The sequence below is a fragment of the Oncorhynchus gorbuscha genome, unplaced genomic scaffold (assembly GCF_021184085.1).
Source record: "Oncorhynchus gorbuscha isolate QuinsamMale2020 ecotype Even-year unplaced genomic scaffold, OgorEven_v1.0 Un_scaffold_830, whole genome shotgun sequence".
NCBI classification, from domain to species: domain Eukaryota; kingdom Metazoa; phylum Chordata; class Actinopteri; order Salmoniformes; family Salmonidae; genus Oncorhynchus; species Oncorhynchus gorbuscha.
In genome coordinates, this window is record NW_025745829.1 from 78,190 (window position 1) to 100,957 (window position 22,768).

General features: G+C 46.2%; 1 protein-coding gene across 1 annotated transcript in view; it reads left to right on the forward strand.

Annotated features, from left to right (window-relative positions):
* Positions 1-22,768, forward strand: part of LOC124020477 (CD82 antigen-like) — a 64,252-nt gene that overhangs the window by 37,909 nt on the left and 3,575 nt on the right. The window contains exons 4-8 of the mRNA XM_046335723.1: positions 8,718-8,842; positions 10,332-10,406; positions 17,320-17,418; positions 18,702-18,878; positions 19,647-19,730. Of these exons, the coding sequence (XP_046191679.1) occupies positions 8,718-8,842; positions 10,332-10,406; positions 17,320-17,418; positions 18,702-18,878; positions 19,647-19,730 (560 nt within the window). The remainder of the gene's footprint in view (positions 1-8,717; positions 8,843-10,331; positions 10,407-17,319; positions 17,419-18,701; positions 18,879-19,646; positions 19,731-22,768) is intronic.

Sequence of the window (22,768 nt, forward strand, 5' to 3'; positions counted from 1 at the left end):
TGTAAATGAGAATTTGTTCTTAACGGACTTGCCTAGTTAAATAAAGGTAAAATATATATATTAAATAAAATAAAGGTAAAAATACAAAGAATAATGGGGGGAAAAACTTTGGAGTACTTTAAATGGAATTATCGGTAGAATTCAACTCCATCTTTCACCCAATCAGATGGCTTTATTCATCACAAAACCATTTGATGTTGGCAATTTATTTGATTGATTACTTCATTGGCAAAGTGGGTTAGGCAGGAAATGCCAACAACGAACAGTGAGCAATTGTATTCATGCATTAAAATATATAATAATGAAAGAGAAGCATTTCAAGTTGGAATTCTGTCAAGTTAGTGTGGCAGAGGTGGAACAATTGTTGTTAACGAACCAATAATGACAAACCTCCTGGCATCGACAACTAAGATGGAAAGCTACTGAGGATGGTAGCTGACGCTACAGCCACTCCTATCTGTCATATTTTTAATCTGAGCCTAAGAGGAAAGTCTTTGTCCTCAGGCCTGGAGGGAAGCCAAAGTCATTCCACTACCCAGGAGTGGTAAAGCTGCCTTTACTGGTTCTAACAGCAGACCTATAAACTTGCTACCAGCTCTTAGCAAACTGTTGGAAAAAATGGTGTTCGATCAAGTACAATGCTATTTCTCTGTAAACAAATGAACAGCAGACTTTCTGCATGCTTATAGAGAAGGGCACTCAACATGTACTGCACTGACACACATGACTGATGATTGGTTGAACGAAATGGATATTTAGTTAGATTGTGGGAGCTGTACTGTTAGATTTCAGTGCAGCCTTTGATATTATTGACCATAACCTGTTGTTCAAAAAACATGTGTTATGACTTTTCAACCTCAGCTCTGAATCCACGATATGGCAATCTATCTAATAGAACTCAGGGGTTTATTTTAGTGGAAGCTTCTCTAATGTCAAACATGTAAAGTTTGGTGTACCGCAGGGCAGCTCTCTAAGCCCTCTACCCTTTTCTATATTACCAGAAGTAACCTTTTATTTCTGTCTACTGGGATTTGTGCGCATTTGATCAAATTTCACAAAACCACGTTGCGGGCCGTTTTAAACTAATCCCGGGTTGCTAATTATTGGTTTGGTAACAAACAACGTCATGTTACCTAGCTAGCTAACAACCTGGTCACTTCACACTAGGTTTAGGCACATCTGATTGGCCCAGGAAGAAAGGAAAAGGGTTTGCTCCTCGTGAGATGTGATTCCAAGGTAGGATTCATGTAGGCCTAATGGGAGACTAAACTATATAGGATTCATATAGGCCTAATGGCAGACTAAACTATATAGGATTCATACCCTCCCACCACCGTTCCCTCCCCTCACCACCGTTCATTCCCCCCAGCACCGTTCACTCCCCCCAACGTTAGAGAGGTCTGTTCTCAAGCTGTTACAACGTTAGAGAGGAGAGGGATCTGTTCTCTAGCGAGGAGAGGGATCTGTTCTCTGGCGAGGAGAGGGGTCTGTTCTCTGGCGAGGAGAGGGGTCTGTTCTCTGGCGAGGAGAGGGGTCTGTTCTCTGGCGAGGAGAGGGGTCTGTTCTCTGGCGAGGAGAGGGGTCTGTTCTCTGGCGAGGAGAGGGGTCTGTTCTCTGGCGAGGAGAGGGGTCTGTTCTCTGGCGAGGAGAGGGGTCTGTTCTCTGGCGAGGAGAGGGGTCTGTTCTCTGGCGAGGAGAGGGGTCTGTTCTCTGGCGAGGAGAGGGGTCTGTTCTCTAGATGTTCCAACGTTAGGGTAACGGTAACGAGGAGAGGGATCTGTTCTCTAGATGTTCCAACGTTAGAGTAACGGTAACGAGGAGAGGGATCTGTTCTCTAGCGAGGAGAGGGATCTGTTCTCTAGCGAGGAGAGGGATCTGTTCTCTAGATGTTCCAACGTTAGAGTAACGGTAACAGGGATCTGTTCTCTAGATGTTCCAACGTTAGAGGAGAGGGATCTGTTCTCTAGATGTTCCAATGTTAGAGGAGAGATCTGTTCCAACGTTAGAGAGGGATCTGTTCTCTAGCTGTTCCAAAGTTAGAGGAGAGGGATCTGTTCTCTAGCGAGGAGAGGGATCTGTTCTCTAGATGTTCCAACGTTAGAGTAACGGTAACGAGGACAGTGATCTGTTCTCTAGATGTTCCAACGTTAGAGGACAGTGATCTGTTCTCTAGATGTTCCAACGTTAGAGGACAGTGATCTGTTCTCTAGATGTTCCAACGTTAGAGGACAGTGATCTGTTCTCTAGATGTTCCAACGTTAGAGGAGAGAGCTGTTCTCTAGATGTTCCAACGTTAGAGGAGAGAGGGATCTGTTCTCTGATGTTCCAACATTAGAGGAGAGAGGGATCTGTTCTCTGATGTTCCAACGTTAGAGGAGAGAGGGATCTGTTCTTTGATGTTCCAACGTTAGAGGAGAGAGGATCTGTTCTCTGATGTTCCAACGTTAGAGGAGAGAGGGATCTGTTCTCTGATGTTCCAACGTTAGAGGAGAGAGGGATCTGTTCTCTGATGTTCCAACGTTAGAGGAGAGAGGATCTGTTCTCTGATGTTCCAACGTTAGAGGAGAGAGGGATCTGTTCTCTGATGTTCCAACGTTAGAGGAGAGAGGGATCTGTTCTCTAGCTGTTCCAACGTTAGAGGAGAGAGGGATCTGTTCTCTAGCTGTTCCAACGTTAGAGGAGAGAGGGATCTGTTCTCTAGCTGTTCCAACGTTAGAGGAGAGAGGGATCTGTTCTCTAGCTGTTCCAACGTTAGAGGAGAGAGGGATCTGTTCTCTAGCTGTTCCAACGTTAGAGTAACGGTAGTGAGGAGAGGGATCTGTTCTCTAGATGTTCCAACGTTAGAGTAACGGTAACGAGGAGAGGGATCTGTTCTCTAGATGTTCCAACGTTAGAGTAACGGTAACGAGGAGAGGGATCTGTTCTCTAGATGTTCCAACGTTAGAGGAGAGGGATCTGTTCTCTAGATGTTCCAACGTTAGAGGAGAGAGATCTGTTCTCTAGATGTTCCAACGTTAGAGAAGAGAGATCTGTTCTCTAGATGTTCCAACGTTAGAGGAGAGGGATCTGTTCTCTAGCGAGGAGAGGGATCTGTTCTCTAGATGTTCCAACGTTAGAGTAACGGTAACGAGGACAGTGATCTGTTCTCTAGATGTTCCAACGTTAGAGGAGAGAGATCTGTTCTCTAGATGGTCCAACGTTAGAGGAGAGAGGGATCTGTTCTCTAGATGTTCCAACGTTAGAGGAGAGGATCTGTTCTCTAGCGAGGAGAGGGATCTGTTCTCTAGATGTTCCAACGTTAGAGTAACGGTAACAGGGATCTGTTCTCTAGATGTTCCAACGTTAGAGGAGAGAGGGATCTGTTCTCTAGATGTTCCAACGTTAGAGGAGAGAGGGATCTGTTCTCTAGATGTTCCAATGTTAGAGGAGAGATCTGTTCCAACGTTAGAGAGGGATCTGTTCTCTAGCTGTTCCAACGTTAGAGTAACGGTAGTGAGGAGAGGGATCTGTTCTCTAGATGTTCAAACGTTAGAGGAGAGAGATCTGTTCTCTAGATGTTCCAACGTTAGAGGAGAGAGATCTGTTCTCTAGATGTTCCAACGTTAGAGGAGAGGGATCTGTTCTCTAGCGAGGAGAGGGATCTGTTCTCTAGATGTTCCAACGTTAGAGGAGAGAGATCTGTTCTCTAGATGGTCCAACGTTAGAGGAGAGAGGGATCTGTTCTCTGATGTTCCAACGTTAGAGTAACGGTAACGAGGAGAGGGATCTGTTCTCTAGATGTTCCAACGTTAGAGTAACGGTAACGAGGAGAGGGATCTGTTCTCTAGATGTTCCAACGTTAGAGGAGAGGGATCTGTTCTCTAGATGTTCCAACATTAGAGGAGAGAGGGATCTGTTCTCTAGATGTTCCAACGTTAGAGGAGAGAGGGATCTGTTCTTTGATGTTCCAACGTTAGAGGAGAGAGGGATCTGTTCTCTGATGTTCCAACGTTAGAGGAGAGAGGGATCTGTTCTCTGATGTTCCAACGTTAGAGGAGAGAGGGATCTGTTCTCTGATGTTCCAACGTTAGAGGAGAGAGGGATCTGTTCTCTGATGTTCCAACGTTAGAGGAGAGAGGGATCTGTTCTCTGATGTTCCAACGTTAGAGGAGAGAGGGATCTGTTCTCTAGCTGTTCCAACGTTAGAGGAGAGAGGGATCTGTTCTCTAGCTGTTCCAACGTTAGAGTAACGGTAGTGAGGAGAGGGATCTGTTCTCTAGATGTTCCAACGTTAGAGTAACGGTAACGAGGAGAGGGATCTGTTCTCTAGATGTTCCAACGTTAGAGTAACGGTAACGAGGAGAGGGATCTGTTCTCTAGCTGTTCCAACGTTAGAGGAGAGAGATCTGTTCTCTAGATGTTCCAACGTTAGAGAGGGATCTGTTCTCTAGATGTTCCAACGTTAGTAATGAGGAGAGGGATCTGTGATGTGCTGCAAGGTCTGTCTCTAATAATCAGAGACATGTCTGGTTAAACTGCTTTTGCTGGGAATGAGGGTTCCCATCCAGCGGTTTACATATTCCTTCAGTAATATTGCCACAGTCATCCCGCTTAGAATAAGAAGAATAAGAAATCAGCCAGCATGGCATTATTGAACTTCCTGTATTCCACATTGGTCACACGCTAGAGTATAGCGCCAACCAACCACAACTATTTCATCACAGCATTAAATAGGATACTGTTTTTTCTGTGTATTTAGTTCGTTTTGTCTCTATGACCTATTATATATAATATAATTATACATGTGGCCATGTTTCACATCTTGCATAAGCATTTCACTGTACTGCGCTGACACTGCGCTGACAAAGAAACACTTTGATTTGCACAACGTGCCAGATGTTTCTGCCATTATAGTGAAAACCTCTGGGGATCTCAGGAGCTCGTCTCTGTCTCCAAGGATGATGTCTCCTAAACTAAATACTTGAGTTGAGGTTGAACTGTCCGTTCTTTCTCTCTCTGTGTCTCAGTGGTGGTTTTCTGGGCTTTGTAGAAAGTCTGGGCCTCCGTGATGGCACACGTCTGGTTCCAGACCTCGAGTGATCCACAGAAACACGCTTCTCTCTTTCCTTTGCAAGCCTCAGAATGTTTGGCAGTTACACACACACACACATACACACTAAGAACAGTGTCCTCAGAGTAACATATATCATTCCTCCTGTTGCCAGACATAATCTATGTCCCAAATTGCACCATGTTCCCTATATAGTGCACAATATTTTACGTTTTTTAGGTGGACTTTTTTGGTCCAAAGTAGTGCACTATATCGGGAAAAGTGTGCCATTTGAAATGCAGACCTACTCTCTCTCTGGCTCCAGTGGACTTTTAGTTTTTTATAGAAGCCAGAATTCCCAGACCTGTTTCCATGAACAGATATGCTGGTTTGAGATCAGGTCTCCTTTTGGCTTTGTGGGGATGAATTGCCTTATAGGAAGATGTCTGTCTGTCTGTCTGTCTGTCTGTCTGTCTGTCTGTCTGTCTGTCTGTCTGTCTGTCTGTCTGTCTGTCTGTCTGTCTGTCTGTCTGTCTGTCTGTCTGTCTGTCTGTCTGTCTGTCTGTCTGTCTGTCTGTCTGTCTGTCTGTCTGTCTGTCTGTCTGTCTGTCTGTCTGTCTGTCTGTCTGTCTGTCTGTCTGTCTGTCTGTCTGTCTGTCTGTCTGTCTGTCTGTCTGTCTGTCTGTCTGTCTGTCTGTCTGTCTGTCTGTCTGTCTGTCTGTCTGTCTGTCTGTCTGTCTGTCTGTCTGTCTGTCTGTCTGTCTGTCTGTCTGTCTGTCTGTCTGTCTGTCTGTCTGTCTGTCTGTCTGTCTGTCTGTCTGTCTGTCTGTCTGTCTGTCTGTCTGTCTGTCTGTCTGTCTGTCTGTCTGTCTGTCTGTCTGTCTGTCTGTCTGTCTGTCTGTCTGTCTGTCTGTCTGTCTGTCTGTCTGTCTGTCTGTCTGTCTGTCTGTCTGTCTGTCTGTCTGTCTGTCTGTCTGTCTGTCTGTCTGTCTGTCTGTCTGTCTGTCTGTCTGTCTGTCTGTCTGTCTGTCTGTCTGTCTGTCTGTCTGTCTGTCTGTCTGTCTGTCTGTCTGTCTGTCTGTCTGTCTGTCTGTCTGTCTGTCTGTCTGTCTGTCTGTCTGTCTGTCTGTCTGTCTGTCTGTCTGTCTGTCTGTCTGTCTGTCTGTCTGTCTGTCTGTCTGTCTGTCTGTCTGTCTGTCTGTCTGTCTGTCTGTCTGTCTGTCTGTCTGTCTGTCTGTCTGTCTGTCTGTCTGTCTGTCTGTCTGTCTGTCTGTCTGTCTGTCTGTCTGTCTGTCTGTCTGTCTGTCTGTCTGTCTGTCTGTCTGTCTGTCTGTCTGTCTGTCTGTCTGTCTGTCTGTCTGTCTGTCTGTCTGTCTGTCTGTCTGTCTGTCTGTCTGTCTGTCTGTCTGTCTGTCTGTCTGTCTGTCTGTCTGTCTGTCTGTCTGTCTGTCTGTCTGTCTGTCTGTCTGTCTGTCTGTCTGTCTGTCTGTCTGTCTGTCTGTCTGTCTGTCTGTCTGTCTGTCTGTCTGTCTGTCTGTCTGTCTGTCTGTCTGTCTGTCTGTCTGTCTGTCTGTCTGTCTGTCTGTCTGTCTGTCTGTCTGTCTGTCTGTCTGTCTGTCTGTCTGTCTGTCTGTCTGTCTGTCTGTCTGTCTGTCTGTCTGTCTGTCTGTCTGTCTGTCTGTCTGTCTGTCTGTCTGTCTGTCTGTCTGTCTGTCTGTCTGTCTGTCTGTCTGTCTGTCTGTCTGTCTGTCTGTCTGTCTGTCTGTCTGTCTGTCTGTCTGTCTGTCTGTCTGTCTGTCTGTCTGTCTGTCTGTCTGTCTGTCTGTCTGTCTGTCTGTCTGTCTGTCTGTCTGTCTGTCTGTCTGTCTGTCTGTCTGTCTGTCTGTCTGTCTGTCTGTCTGTCTGTCTGTCTGTCTGTCTGTCTGTCTGTCTGTCTGTCTGTCTGTCTGTCTGTCTGTCTGTCTGTCTGTCTGTCTGTCTGTCTGTCTGTCTGTCTGTCTGTCTGTCTGTCTGTCTGTCTGAACAGGCCTCAGTCTGTCTGTCTGTCTGAACAGGCCTCAGTCTGTCTGTCTGTCTGAACAGGCCTCAGTCTGTCTGTCTGTCTGAACAGGCCTCAGTCTGTCTGTCTGTCTGAACAGGCCTCAGTCTGTCTGTCTGTCTGTCTGTCTGTCTGTCTGTCTGTCTGTCTGAACAGGCCTCAGTCTGTCTGTCTGTCTGTCTGTCTGTCTGTCTGTCTGTCTGTCTGTCTGTCTGAACAGGCCTCAGTCTGTCTGTCTGTCTGTCTGTCTGTCTGTCTGTCTGAACAGGCCTCAGTCTGTCTGTCTGTCTGTCTGTCTGTCTGTCTGTCTGAACAGGCCTCAGTCTGTCTGTCTGTCTGTCTGTCTGTCTGTCTGTCTGTCTGTCTGAACAGGCCTCAGTCTGTCTGTCTGAACAGGCCTCAGTCTGTCTGTCTGTCTGTCTGTCTGTCTGTCTGTCTGTCTGTCTGTCTGTCTGTCTGTCTGTCTGTCTGTCTGTCTGAACAGGCCTCAGTCTGTCTGTCTGTCTGTCTGTCTGTCTGTCTGTCTGTCTGAACAGGCCTCAGTCTGTCTGTCTGTCTGTCTGTCTGTCTGTCTGTCTGTCTGAACAGGCCTCAGTCTGTCTGTCTGTCTGTCTGTCTGTCTGTCTGTCTGTCTGAACAGGCCTCAGTCTGTCTGTCTGTCTGTCTGTCTGTCTGTCTGTCTGTCTGAACAGGCCTCAGTCTGTCTGTCTGTCTGTCTGTCTGTCTGTCTGTCTGTCTGAACAGGCCTCAGTCTGTCTGTCTGTCTGTCTGTCTGTCTGAACAGGCCTCAGTCTGTCTGTCTGTCTGTCTGTCTGTCTGTCTGTCTGTCTGTCTGAACAGGCCTCAGTCTGTCTGTCTGTCTGTCTGTCTGTCTGTCTGTCTGTCTGAACAGGCCTCAGTCTGTCTGTCTGTCTGTCTGAACAGGCCTCAGTCTGTCTGTCTGTCTGTCTGTCTGTCTGTCTGTCTGTCTGAACAGGCCTCAGTCTGTCTGTCTGTCTGTCTGTCTGTCTGTCTGTCTGTCTGAACAGGCCTCAGTCTGTCTGTCTGTCTGTCTGTCTGTCTGTCTGTCTGTCTGAACAGGCCTCAGTCTGTCTGTCTGTCTGTCTGTCTGTCTGTCTGTCTGTCTGAACAGGCCTCAGTCTGTCTGTCTGTCTGTCTGTCTGTCTGAACAGGCCTCAGTCTGTCTGTCTGTCTGTCTGTCTGTCTGTCTGTCTGTCTGTCTGAACAGGCCTCAGTCTGTCTGTCTGTCTGTCTGTCTGTCTGTCTGTCTGTCTGAACAGGCCTCAGTCTGTCTGTCTGTCTGTCTGTCTGTCTGTCTGTCTGTCTGAACAGGCCTCAGTCTGTCTGTCTGTCTGTCTGTCTGTCTGTCTGTCTGTCTGAACAGGCCTCAGTCTGTCTGTCTGTCTGTCTGTCTGTCTGTCTGTCTGTCTGAACAGGCCTCAGTCTGTCTGTCTGTCTGTCTGTCTGTCTGTCTGTCTGTCTGAACAGGCCTCAGTCTGTCTGTCTGTCTGTCTGTCTGTCTGTCTGTCTGTCTGAACAGGCCTCAGTCTGTCTGTCTGTCTGTCTGTCTGTCTGTCTGTCTGAACAGGCCTCAGTCTGTCGTAGGTGTGCTAACATGCTAGCCTATATATGGTTTGTTTCTCTCTACAGAAGAGTCCTCCACAGCGCTGAAGATAGCTTCCTACATCCTGATAGGTGTCGGTGGTCTCTCCATGTTGATGGGCTTCCTGGGTTGCCTGGGGGCTATCTACGAGATCCGCTGTCTGCTGGGCCTGGTGAGCGCACACACACACGCAGGCACACTGGACTGCCTGGTCTGACTCTCAGTCAGTGGTGCACAAATCTAAAGTGAAAACCATCTTTAAAACATTGCTGGCATCTCCAAAATCTACACTATAAAACATTAGGAACCCCTGCTGTATAAAACATTAGGAACACCTGCTCTTTCCATGACACAGACTGACCAGGTGAATCCAGGTGAAAGATATGATCCCTTATTGATGTCTCTTGTTAGATCCACTTCAAATCAGTGTAGATGAAGGAGAGGAGACGGGTTAAAGAAGGATTTTTAAGCCTTGAGACATGGATTGTGTATGTGTGCCATTCAGAGGGTGAATAGGCAAGACAAAATATAGAAGTGCCTTTGAACGGGGTATGTCAAGAACTGCAACGATGCTGGGTTTTCCACACAACAGTTTCCTGTGTGTATCAAGAACGGTCCACCACCCAAAGGACATCCAGCCAATTTGACACAACTGTGGGAAGCATTGGAGTCAACATGGACCAGCATCCCTGTGGAAGGCTTTCGACACCTTGTAGAGACCCTGTGGAAGGCTTTCAACACCTTGTAGAGACCCTGTGGAAGACCCTGTTGAAGGCTTTCAACACCTTGTAGAGAACCTGTGGAATGCTTTCAACACCTTGTAGAGACCCTGTGGAAGGCTTTCAACACCTTGTAGAGACCCTGTGGAAGGCTTTCAACACCTTGTAGAGACCCTGTGGAAGGCTTTCAACACCTTGTAGAGACCCTGTGGAAGGCTTTCAACACCTTGTAGAGTCCCTGTGGAAGGCGTTCAACACCTTGTAGATTCCACGCTCTGATCTCAAGTTGAGGCTGTTATGAGGACAAAAAGGGGCCGCAACTCAATATTATGAAGATGTTCCTTTAGTCCACTCAGTGTATGCTAGTGTGAATGCATTACAAACTACTGCTACTGTACAGGGAGGAGTCGCTCACAAAGCCCCGTGGCTGTTCCAGTTGGATATTGTAGCAACAGAAAGCCCCGTGGCTGTTCCAGTTGGATATTGTAGCAACAGAAAGCCCCGTGGCTGTTCCAGTGGATATTGTAGCAACAGAAAGCCCCGTGGCTGTTCCAGTGGATATTGTAGCAACAGAAAGCCCCGTGGCTGTTCCAGTGGATATTGTAGCAACAGAAAGCCCCGTGGCTGTTCCAGTGGATATTGTAGCAACAGAAAGCCCCGTGGCTGTTCCAGTGGATATTGTAGCAACAGAAAGCCCCGTGGCTGTTCCAGTGGATATTGTAGCAGCGTCTAGGAGATGATGTGGAAGTTCACGTCCTAGTCAATTATTTACATACATAGTTGAATACATAATGCATTTCTATTTGAAGGCAAGGTGGTGTTGCTGTCTGAACGATGCTGCAGGGGATGATGTTTGTGTGGATGTGTTTATGCATTGTTATGATCGACTTTTGCCACGGTGATGTCATCTCATATATCCCATGATCCTCTCTTCCTCCCCAGTACTTCACCTGCCTGCTGCTGATTCTGATTGGTCAGGTGGCAGCCGGTGTACTCATCTACTTCCAGAAGGACCTGGTGAGTGATGTCACTTCCTGTTTACACCGGTTGTTGGTAGAGTTCAGGAAAGGGAAATGTCAGAAAAGTGTGTAATTTTGTAATTTAGCAGACACACTTATCCACTGTGACTTACAGGAGCAATTAGGGCTAAGTGCCTTGCTTAAGGGCACATGAGCAGATTTTTCAACTAGTCAGCTCGGGGATTCGAACCAGCAATATTTTGGTTACTGGCCCAAAGCTCTTAACTGCTGCTGCTCTTAACCACTACACATTTACATTTACATTTAAGTAATTTAGCAGACGCTCTTATCCAGAGCGACTTACAAATTTGTGTGTACCTGAACATTCCAGAATGTTACAGAATGTTGAACCCGCCTGAACACAACCTGTTCTGTAGAAAATGACTCACCCTTCACCCTTGAGACAACACCTTGTTCTGAGACTGATTACACCTTATTACTTTCAGTCAGAACACGCTACCAAAAGCTGTGTTAATGCTTTCTACAGGACCAGAATAACATTCTATAGGACCAGAACAACATTCTATAGGACCAGAACAACATTCTACTGGACCAGAACAACAATCTATAGGACCAGAACAACAATCTATAGGACCAGAACAACATTCTATAGGACCAGAACAACATTATATAGGACCAGAACAACATTATATAGGACCAGAACAACATTCTATAGGACCAGAACAACATTATATAGGACCAGAACAACATTATATAGGACCAGAACAACATTATATAGGACCAGAACAACATTATATAGGACCAGAACAACATATACATTCTATAGGACCAGAACAACATTCTATAGGACCAGAACAACATTATATAGGACCAGAACAACATTATATAGGACCAGAACAACATTATATAGGACCAGAACAACATTCTATAGGACCAGAACAACATTCTATAGGACCAGAACAACATTATATAGGACCAGAACAACATTATATAGGACCAGAACAACATTCTATAGGACCAGAACAACATTATATAGGACCAGAACAACATTATATAGGACCAGAACAACATTATATAGGACCAGAACAACAATCTATAGGACCAGAACAACATTCTATAGGACCAGAACAACATTCTATAGGACCAGAACAACATTCTATAGGACCAGAACAACATATACATTCTACTGGACCAGAACAACATTATATAGGACCAGAACAACATTCTATAGGACCAGAACAACAATCTATATAGGACCAGAACAACATTATATAGGACCAGAACAACATTATATAGGACCAGAACAACATTATATAGGAACGGAACAACATTCTACTGGACCGGAACAACATTCTACTGGACCAGAAAAGCATATACATTCTATAGGACCAGAACAACATTCTATAGGACCAGAACAACATTCTATAGGACCAGAACAACAATCTATATAGGACCAGAACAACATTATATAGGACCAGAACAACATTATATAGGACCAGAACAACATTATATAGGAACGGAACAACATTCTACTGGACCAGAACAACATTCTACTGGACCAGAAAAGCATATACATTCTATAGGACCAGAACAACAATCTATATAGGACCAGAACAACATTCTACTGGACCAGAACAACATTCTACTGGACCAGAACAACATATACATTCTATAGGACCAGAACAACATTATATAGGACCAGAACAACATTCTACTGGACCAGAAAAGCATATACATTCTATAGGACCAGAACAACATTCTATAGGACCAGAACAACATTCTACTGGACCAGAAAAGCATATACATTATATAGGACCAGAACAACATTCTATAGGACCAGAACAACATATATAGGACCAGAACAACATTATATAGGACCAGAACAACAATCTATATAGGACCAGAACAACAATCTATATAGGACCAGAACAACATTATATAGGACCAGAACAACATTCTACTGGACCAGAAAAGCATATACATTCTATAGGACCAGAACAACATTCTACTGGACCAGAACAACATGTATAATAATAGGGAAGACATCAAAATGAAATAACACATATGGAACTAGGCACTAGTGTCGTGGTGGTGATTATTGTTTAAGGAGGCCTTGGCCCCAGAGGCCCCAGGAGGACCAGAGGAAAGCCTGGCCAGGTGTGTGTCTGTCAGTGAGAGGAAGTAAGCAGAGGGGTCAGAGAGAGAGAGGTGTGTGTCGGTGAGGAGAGGGGTCAGAGAGAGGTGTGTGTCGGTGAGGAGAGGGGTCAGAGAGAGAGAGGGGTCAGAGAGAGGGTGACTGCTGCTCGTAGGAACACACTCACAGCAGCTGGAGAGATGTGTGAACACAGATGTGGATAATTGGAGAAACACACACACACACACACACACACACACACACACACACACACACACACCTTCTATAACTTTCTAGCTGGTTTGGAATGACCTAGCAGATTGTAGCAGAAGATATAAACTTGTAATGGAACAGAACCCATCCTGGCTGGATAGTTTGGCTTGGTTCAGCCACCTCAACAACACACACACACACACACACACACACACACACACACTGCCTGTCTCTCCCAGTGGACCTGAAGGGAAACATCTGACTAGGAAACGCCGTAAAGCTGAAGTCCACCTCTCAGACTCAAATATTGTGTGAGTCCCAAATGGCACCCTCTTCCCTCTATAGTGCACTACTTAGGGAGGAGGATGCCATTTGGGACAGCCATATATATTATCCCTGATGTATCCCTGAAGTACTGCACTATATAGGGAGGAGGGTGCTGTTTGGGACAGCCATAGATATTATCCCTGATGTACTGCACTATATAGGGAGGAGGGTGCTGTTTGGGACAGCCATAGATATTATCCCTGAAGTAGTACACTACTTAGGGAAGAGGGTGCTGTTTGGGACAGCCATATATATTATCCCTGAAGTAGTGCACTATATAGGGAAGAGGGTGCTGTTTGGGACAGCCATAGATATTATCCCTGAAGTAGTACACTACTTAGGGAAGAGGGTGCTGTTTGGGACAGCCATAGATAGTATCCCTGAAGTAGTACACTACTTAGGGAAGAGGGTGCTGTTTGGGACAGCCATAGATAGTATCCCTGAAGCTTCCTGCTTTTTGGATCTGAAATGGAACCAAGTCTGGATCTAACATTTAACATTCATTTTTAAATTTTATTTCACCTTTATTTAACCAGGTAGGCCAGGTCACCTTTATTTAACCGGGTAGGCCAGGTCACCTTTATTTAACCGGGTAGGCCAGGTCACCTTTATTTAACCGGGTAGGCCAGGTCACCTTTATTTAACCGGGTAGGCCAGGTCACCTTTATTTAACCGGGTAGACCAGATCACCTTTATTTAACCGGGTAGACCAGGTCACCTTTATTTAACCGGGTAGGCCAGGTCACCTTTATTTAACCGGGTAGGCCAGGTCACCTTTATTTAACCGGGTAGGCCAGGTCACCTTTATTTAACCGGGTAGGCCAGGTCACCTTTATTTAACCGGGTAGGCCAGGTCACCTTTATTTAACCGGGTAGGCCAGGTCACCTTTATTTAACCGGGTAGACCAGATCACCTTTATTTAACCGGGTAGACCAGGTGAGAACAAGTTCTCATTTACAACTGCAACATGGCCAAGATAAAGCAAAGCAGTGCGACACAAACAACAACACAGAGTTACACATGGAGTAAACAAACATACAGTCAATAACACAATAGAAAAGTCTATATACAGTGTGTGTAAATGAGGTAAGGCAATACAATAGTTCACAGTGGCAAAGTAATTACAATTTAGCAATTAAACACTGGAGTGATATATGTGCAGATGATGAATGTTCAAGTAGAGATACTGGGGTGCAAAGGAGCAAAAATAAATATATATAATAACGGTATGGGGATGAGGTAGTTGGGTGGGCTGTTTACAGATGGGCTGTGTACAGTGATCTGTGAGCTGCTCTGACAGCCGATGCTTAAAGTGAGGGAGATTTGCGTCTCCAGCTTCAGGGATTTAGGTAGGTAGGAAGGGAGATATGATCCTCCCCTACCACCACGCTGAGGCCTCTCCCTACCACCACGCTGAGGCCTCTCCCTACCACCACGCTGAGGCCTCTCCCTACCACCACGCTGAGGCCTCTCCCTACCACCACGCTGAGGCCTCTCCCTACCACCACGCTGAGGCCTCTCCCTACCACCACGCTGAGGCCTCTCCCTACCACCACGCTGAGGCCTCTCCCTACCACCACGCTGAGGCCTCTCCCTACCACCACGCTGAGGCCTCTCCCTACCACCACGCTGAGGCCTCTCCCTACCACCACGCTGAGGCCTCTCCCTACCACCACGCTGAGGCCTCTCCCTACCACCACGCTGAGGCCTCTCCCTACCACCACGCTGAGGCCTCTCCCTACCACCACGCTGAGGCCTCTCCCTACCACCACGCTGAGGCCTCTCCCTACCACCACGCTGAGGCCTCTCCCTACCACCACGCTGAGGCCTCTCCCTACCACCACGCTGAGGCCTCTCCCTACCACCACGCTGAGGCCTCTCCCTACCACCACGCTGAGGCCTCTCCCTACCACCACGCTGAGGCCTCTCCCTACCACCACGCTGAGGCCTCTCCCTACCACCACGCTGAGGCCTCTCCCTACCACCACGCTGAGGCCTCTCCCTACCACCACGCTGAGGCCTCTCCCTACCACCACGCTGAGGCCTCTCCCTACCACCACGCTGAGGCCTCTCCCTACCACCACGCTGAGGCCTCTCCCTACCACCACGCTGAGGCCTCTCCCTACCACCACGCTGAGGCCTCTCCCTACCACCACGCTGAGGCCTCTCCCTACCACCACGCTGAGGCCTCTCCCTACCACCACGCTGAGGCCTCTCCCTACCACCACGCTGAGGCCTCTCCCTACCACCACGCTGAGGCCTCTCCCTACCACCACGCTGAGGCCTCTCCCTACCACCACGCTGAGGCCTCTCCCTACCACCACGCTGAGGCCTCTCCCTACCACCACGCTGAGGCCTCTCCCTACCACCACGCTGAGGCCTCTCCCTACCACCACGCTGAGGCCTCTCCCTACCACCACGCTGAGGCCTCTCCCTACCACCACGCTGAGGCCTCTCCCTACCACCACGCTGAGGCCTCTCCCTACCACCACGCTGAGGCCTCTCCCTACCACCACGCTGAGGCCTCTCCCTACCACCACGCTGAGGCCTCTCCAGATGTGCGTCTCCAGCTTCAGTTATTTTTCAGCATCAGCCGGTGGCTGCAGCCTCTCTGCCAGATGGACAAGACTGGACATGTTGCTGCTTCAGTACTTTAAACAATATCTGATTTCTCAGTAATACTCTGTTCACTATAACTAAGCATTTCAACACAACAGACATGTCCAAATCATGTAGCTAACCACGCTGGGCCTGTCGCTGGGCCTGTCGCTGGGCCTGTCGCTGGGCCTGTCGCTGGGCCTGTCGCTGGGCCTGTCGCTGGGCCTGTCGCTGGGCCTGTCGCTGGGCCTGTCGCTGGGCCTGTCGCTGGGCCTGTCGCTGGGCCTGTCGTTGAGCAGGAGGTGAGGATATAGGAAGTGAGGAGATGGGAAGCGAGGAATGTTGGAAAGGCTCATTGAGAGAGCACATGTCTCACCATAGGAAGACAAGCCAGGTCTCCCTTCTGACCTCAATGAAAGGCTCATTGAGAGAGCACATGTCTCACCATAGGAAGACATGCCAGGTCTCCCTTCTGACCTCAATGAGACTTCCTGGTTCAATAAAGGTTCAAAACAAAACCATCGAACTTCCTGTCGTTCTGCTCTTTAACGACACACACCTGAAAGCTTTTAGGGTGGCAGAAAAAAACTCATGGAGCCCTTTTCCTGATACAGTGGTACTACTATTCACTGGAGCCCTATTCCCTATATAGTGCACTACTTTTGACTGGAGCCCTATACACCCTTGTTAAAAGTAGTGCACTATAAACGGAATAGGGTGCCATTTGGGGGAGAGAGAGCCTCTTTATTTGCCCTGATTCAACAGAGAAGGAAAGGGGAGGGGTCAGAGATGAGTGGCAGGGGTCAGAGATGAGTGGCAGGGGTCAGAGATGAGTGGCAGGGGTCAGAGATGAGTGGCAGGGGTCAGAGATGAGTGGCAGGGGTCAGAGATGAGTGGCAGGGGTCAGAGATGAGTGGCAGGGGTCAGAGATGAGTGGCAGGGGTCAGAGATGAGTGGCAGGGGTCAGAGATGAGTGGCAGGGGTCAGAGATGAGTGGCAGGGGTCAGAGATGAGTGGGAGGGGTCAGAGATGAGTGGGAGGGGTCAGAGATGAGTGGGAGGGGTCAGAGATGAGTGGGAGGGGTCAGAGATGAGTGGGAGCTGTAACATCTACACATTACAAAACAATACTAGTTTTCAATAGTCAGGGATATTTTTCTACAGGAATTTACTCCGATTTATTCAACTGATTTGTGTGTCTAGTTCTGGGCATTGTATTTTCTCTCCAGGTTTTGTGTTTGTGTTTAGAAACTTTTAGAGTAGTTTAGAAATCAACACTGGCTGTCTGATTTGACTAATTGAAGGACTGGTTTACTGACTGGTTTCCCCCCTTCTGTCTGTCTGTCTGTCTCTGTCTGTCTGTCTCTGTCTGTCTGTCTCTGTCTGTCTGTCTCTGTCTGTCTGTCTCTGTCTGTCTGTCTCTGTCTGTCTGTCTCTGTCTGTCTCTTTGTCTCTGTCTGTCTCTTTGTCTCTGTCTGTCTCTTTCTCTCTGTCTGTCTCTTTCTCTCTGTCTGTCTCTTTCTCTCTGTCTGTCTCTTTCTCTCTGTCTGTCTCTTTCTCTCTGTCTGTCTCTTTCTCTCTGTCTGTCTCTTTCTCTCTGTCTGTCTCTTTCTCTCTGTCTGTCTCTTTCTCTCTGTCTGTCTCTTTCTCTCTGTCTGTCTCTTTCTCTCTGTCTCAGCTAAATAAGGAGATGTCCAACATCGTGACCCAGATCCTGAGCAACTACCCTGGGAAGAACAGCACCACCGAGCAGGCCTGGGATTACATACAGAGGACGGTGAGAGGAGAGATCTAGGATCATCTTCCCTTAACTCTAACCATTTTGAACTACGAGGGGGGGGGGTATTTTGACTTGCAAAGGAGGTCAATTCCAACCAGTTCAAAAGTCACCACACCCGTCGACCAAAAAAGGTTTAACAGGACCTGTAGTTTTTACGGTAAAGTGGCAAGTGGTGTAAAATATATTAAAATACAATGAATCTTAACCATTCAATTGAAAATAATTGTCAGTTAGTGAAGTGAAACAAACCGTCTGATGTAAGGAGTCTAGGGTGTGAGTCTAGGGTGTGAGTCTAGGGTGTGAGTCTAGGGTGTGAGTCTAGGGTGTGAGTCTAGGGTGTGAGTCTAGGGTGTGAGTCTAGGGTGTGAGTCTAGGGTGTGAGTCTAGGGTGTGAGTCTAGGGTGTGAGTCTAGGGTGTGAGTCTAGGGTGTGAGGCTGGGGTGTGAGGCTGGGGTGTGAGGCTGGGGTGTGAGGCTGGGGTGTGAGGCTGGGGTGTGAGGCTGGGGTGTGAGGCTGGGGTGTGAGGCTGGGGTGTGAGGCTGGGGTGTGAGGCTCTGTACAGACATTAGTCTTGTCGTAAAATACATTTAGATGGATTGTTCAGAGGAGCCAAACCACAGCTGTTAGAATGGGAAAGGGAAAAGTGATTTCAAATAAAGGAAGTGGAGAACTCCCTCTCTTAGCTCCTTGTAAACGCCTTCAGCAGCTTCAACATTGTCCTAAGTTCATTGTAAAACGATACTTACAGTACAGGGTTGCTAGTCAGCGTTGATCTATCTGAAAACGACTGGACTTCTTGGGGTTCCCCTCTCATTCTCTCTCTGGACATGTTTCCTCTCTATTATTGTCTACCTTTAATCACTCTCCTCTCCCCCACTTTCCCCCCCTCTCTCCCCCTCTCTCGCTCTCTCTCCCCCTCTCTCGCTCTCTCTCCCCCTCTCTCGCTCTCTCTCCCCCTCTCTCGCTCTCTCTCCCCTCTCTCGCTCTCTCTCCCCCTCTCTCGCTCTCTCTCCCCCTCTCTCGCTCTCTCTCCCCCTCTCTCGCTCTCTCTCCCCCTCTCTCGCTCTCTCTCCCCTCTCTCGCTCTCTCTCCCCCTCTCTCGCTCTCTCTCCCCTCTCTCGCTCTCTCTCCCCCTCTCTCCCCTCTCTCCCCCTCTCTCGCTCTCTCTCCCTCTCTCGCTCTCTCTCGCTCTCTCGCTCTCTCTCGCTCTCTCTCGCTCTCTCTCGCTCTCTCTCCCCCTCTCGCTCTCTCTCCTTCCCTCCGTCCATCCCCCTCTCCAGATGGAGTGTTGTGGATGGAGTGGTCGTATGGACTGGCATGGTAATGCTGTCGTAGTGAACAGTTCCCAGCTGTTGTTCCCGTGTTCCTGTCAGAATGTGTCTCTGGTTGAGGGTAACTCCTCCTCCGACAGTGGTTTCTGTGAGGCGCAGTCACTTGATTGGCCCGTCTACGACAGGGTAAGAACTCTTCATATATTAGTTGATTGATTGGTTGATTGGTTGATTGATTGAGAGAACACTCCTACATTAGAGGCTTGTCATTGTGCTACACGTGTATCAGTATTCCATGGAAGTCTGTTCCATTGAAATATGGTCAGTGTTTGACTCCATCACTGAGATACTTACAACATGAACATCACTCAACACCACCCTCATCTGTTAATATATTGAACTGTGTTTAATTACGTCTCTGTCTCTGTGTCTGTCTCTGTGTCTGTCTCTGTGTCTGTCTCTGTGTCTGTCTCTGTGTCTGTCTCTGTGTCTGTCTCTGTGTCTGTCTCTGTGTCTGTCTCTGTGTCTGTCTCTGTGTCTGTCTCTGTGTCTGTCTCTGTGTCTGTCTCTGTGTCTGTCTCTGTGTCTGTCTCTGTGTCTGTCTCTGTGTCTGTCTCTGTGTCTGTCTCTGTGTCTGTCTCTGTGTCTGTCTCTGTGTCTGTCTCTGTGTCTGTCTCTGTGTCTGTCTCTGTGTCTGTCTCTGTGTCTGTCTCTGTGTCTGTCTCTGTGTCTGTCGCTCTCTCTGTCTTGTCTGTCGCTCTCTCTGTCTTGTCTGTCGCTCTCTCTGTCTTGTCTGTCGCTCTCTCTGTCTTGTCTGTCGCTCTCTCTGTCTTGTCTGTCGCTCTCTCTGTCTCGTCTGTCGCTCTCTCTGTCTTGTCTGTCGCTGTCTTGTCTGTCGCTGTCTTGTCTGTCGCTGTCTTGTCTGTCGCTCTCTCTGTCTTGTCTGTCCCTTAGGGCTGTAACTCCAGTGTAGAGAGCTGGCTGTTTGCCAATGTTGGAGTGATCCTAGGGGTCTGCCTGGGAGTGGCTGTCATCGAGGTAAAGAACAACAAATACATTCTATAGAACCAGAACAACATTCTATAGGACCAGAACAACATTCTATAGGACCAGAACAACTAATACATTCTACTGGACCAGAACAACATTCTATAGGACCAGAACAACATTCTATAGGACCAGAACAACATTCTATAGGACCAGAACAACATTCTATAGGACCAGAACAACTAATACATTCTACTGGACCAGAACAACATTCTTTAGGACCAGAACAACTAATACATTCTATAGGACTAGAACAACATTCTATAGGACCAGAACAACTAATACATTCTATAGGACCAGAACAACATTCTATAGGACCAGAACAACATTCTATAGGACCAGAACAACATTCTATAGGACCAGAACAACATTCTATTGGACCAGAACAACATTCTATTGGACCAGAACAACATTCTATAGGACCAGAACAACATTCTATAGGACCAGAACAACATTCTATAGGACCAGAACAACATTCTATAGGACCAGAACAACATATACATTCTATAGGCCCAGAACAACATATACATTCTATAGGACCAGAACAACATATACATTCTATAGGACCAGAACAACATTCTACTGGACCAGAACAACATTCTACTGGACCAGAACAACATTCTACTGGACCAGAACAACATTCTATAGGACCAGAACAACATTCTATAGGACCAGAACAACATATACATTCTATAGGACCAGAACAACATTCTACTAGACCAGAACAACATTCTATAGGACCAGAACAACATATACATTCTATAGGACCAGAACAACATTCTATAGGACCAGAACAACATATACATTCTATAGGACCAGAACAACATTCTACTAGACCAGAACAACATTCTATAGGACCAGAACACCATATACATTCTATAGGACCAGAACAACATTCTATAGGACCAGAACAACATTATATAGGACCAGAACAACATTCTATAGGACCAGAACAACATATACATTCTATAGGACCAGAACAACATTCTACTAGACCAGAACAACATTCTATAGGACCAGAACAACATATACATTCTATAGGACCAGAACAACATTATATAGGACCAGAACAACATTATATAGGACCAGAACAACATTATATAGGACCAGAACAACATTATATAGGACCAGAACAACATTATATAGGACCAGAACAACATTATATAGGACCAGAACAACATTATATAGGACCAGAACAACATTATATAGGACCAGAACAACATTATATAGGACCAGAACAACATTATATAGGACCAGAACAACATTATATAGGACCAGAACAACATTATATAGGACCAGAACAACATTATATAGGACCAGAACAACATTATATAGGAACGGAACAACATTATATAGGAACGGAACAACATTCTATAGGACCAGAACAACATTCTATAGGACCAGAACAACATATACATTCTATAGGACCAGAACAACATTCTATAGGACCAGAACAACATATACATTCTATAGGACCAGAACAACATTCTATAGGACCAGAACAACATATACATTCTATAGGACCAGAACAACATTATATAGGACCAGAACAACATATACATTATATAGGACCAGAACAACATATACATTATATAGGACCAGAACAACATTCTATAGGACCAGAACAACATATACATTCTATAGGACCAGAACAACATATACATTCTATAGGACCAGAACAACATTCTATAGGACCAGAACAACATATACATTCTATAGGACCAGAACAACATTCTATAGGACCAGAACAACATATACATTCTATAGGACCAGAACAACATTATATAGGACCAGAACAACATATACATTATATAGGACCAGAACAACATATACATTATATAGGACCAGAACAACATTCTATAGGACCAGAACAACATATACATTCTATAGGACCAGAACAACATTCTATAGGACCAGAACAACATTCTATAGGACCAGAACAACATTCTATAGGACCAGAACAACATTCTATAGGACCAGAACAACATTCTATAGGACCAGAACAACATTCTATAGGACCAGAACAACATTCTATAGGACCAGAACAACATTCTATAGGACCAGAACAACATTCTATAGGACCAGAACAACATTCTATAGGACCAGAACAACATTCTATAGGACCAGAACAACATTCTATAGGACCAGAACAACATACATTCTATAGGACCAGAACAACATACATTCTATAGGACCAGAACAACATTCTATAGGACCAGAACAACATACATTCTATAGGACCAGAACAACATATACATTCTATAGGACCAGAACAACATATACATTCTATAGGACCAGAACAACATTCTATAGGACCAGAACAACATATACATTCTATAGGACCAGAACAACATTCTATAGGACCAGAACAACATTCTATAGGACCAGAACAACATTCTATAGGACCAGAACAACATACATTCTATAGGACCAGAACAACATATACATTCTATAGGACCAGAACAACATTCTATAGGACCAGAACAACATATACATTCTATAAGACCAGAACAACATATACATTCTATAGGACCAGAACAACATTCTATAGGACCAGAACAACATTCTATAGGACCAGAACAACATATACATTCTATAGGACCAGAACAACATATACATTCTATAGGACCAGAACAACATATACATTCTACTGGACCAGAACAACATATACATTCTATAGGACCAGAACAACATTCTATAGGACCAGAACAACATTCTATAGGACCAGAACAACATATACATTCTATAGGACCAGAACAACATTCTATAGGACCAGAACAACATTCTATAGGACCAGAACAACATATACATTCTATAGGACCAGAACAACATTCTATAGGACCAGAACAACATTCTATAGGACCAGAACAACATATACATTATATAGGACCAGAACAACATTATATAGGACCAGAACAACATTATATAGGACCAGAACAACATTCTATAGGACCAGAACAACATTATATAGGACCAGAACAACATTATATAGGACCAGAACAACATTCTACTAGACCAGAACAACATTC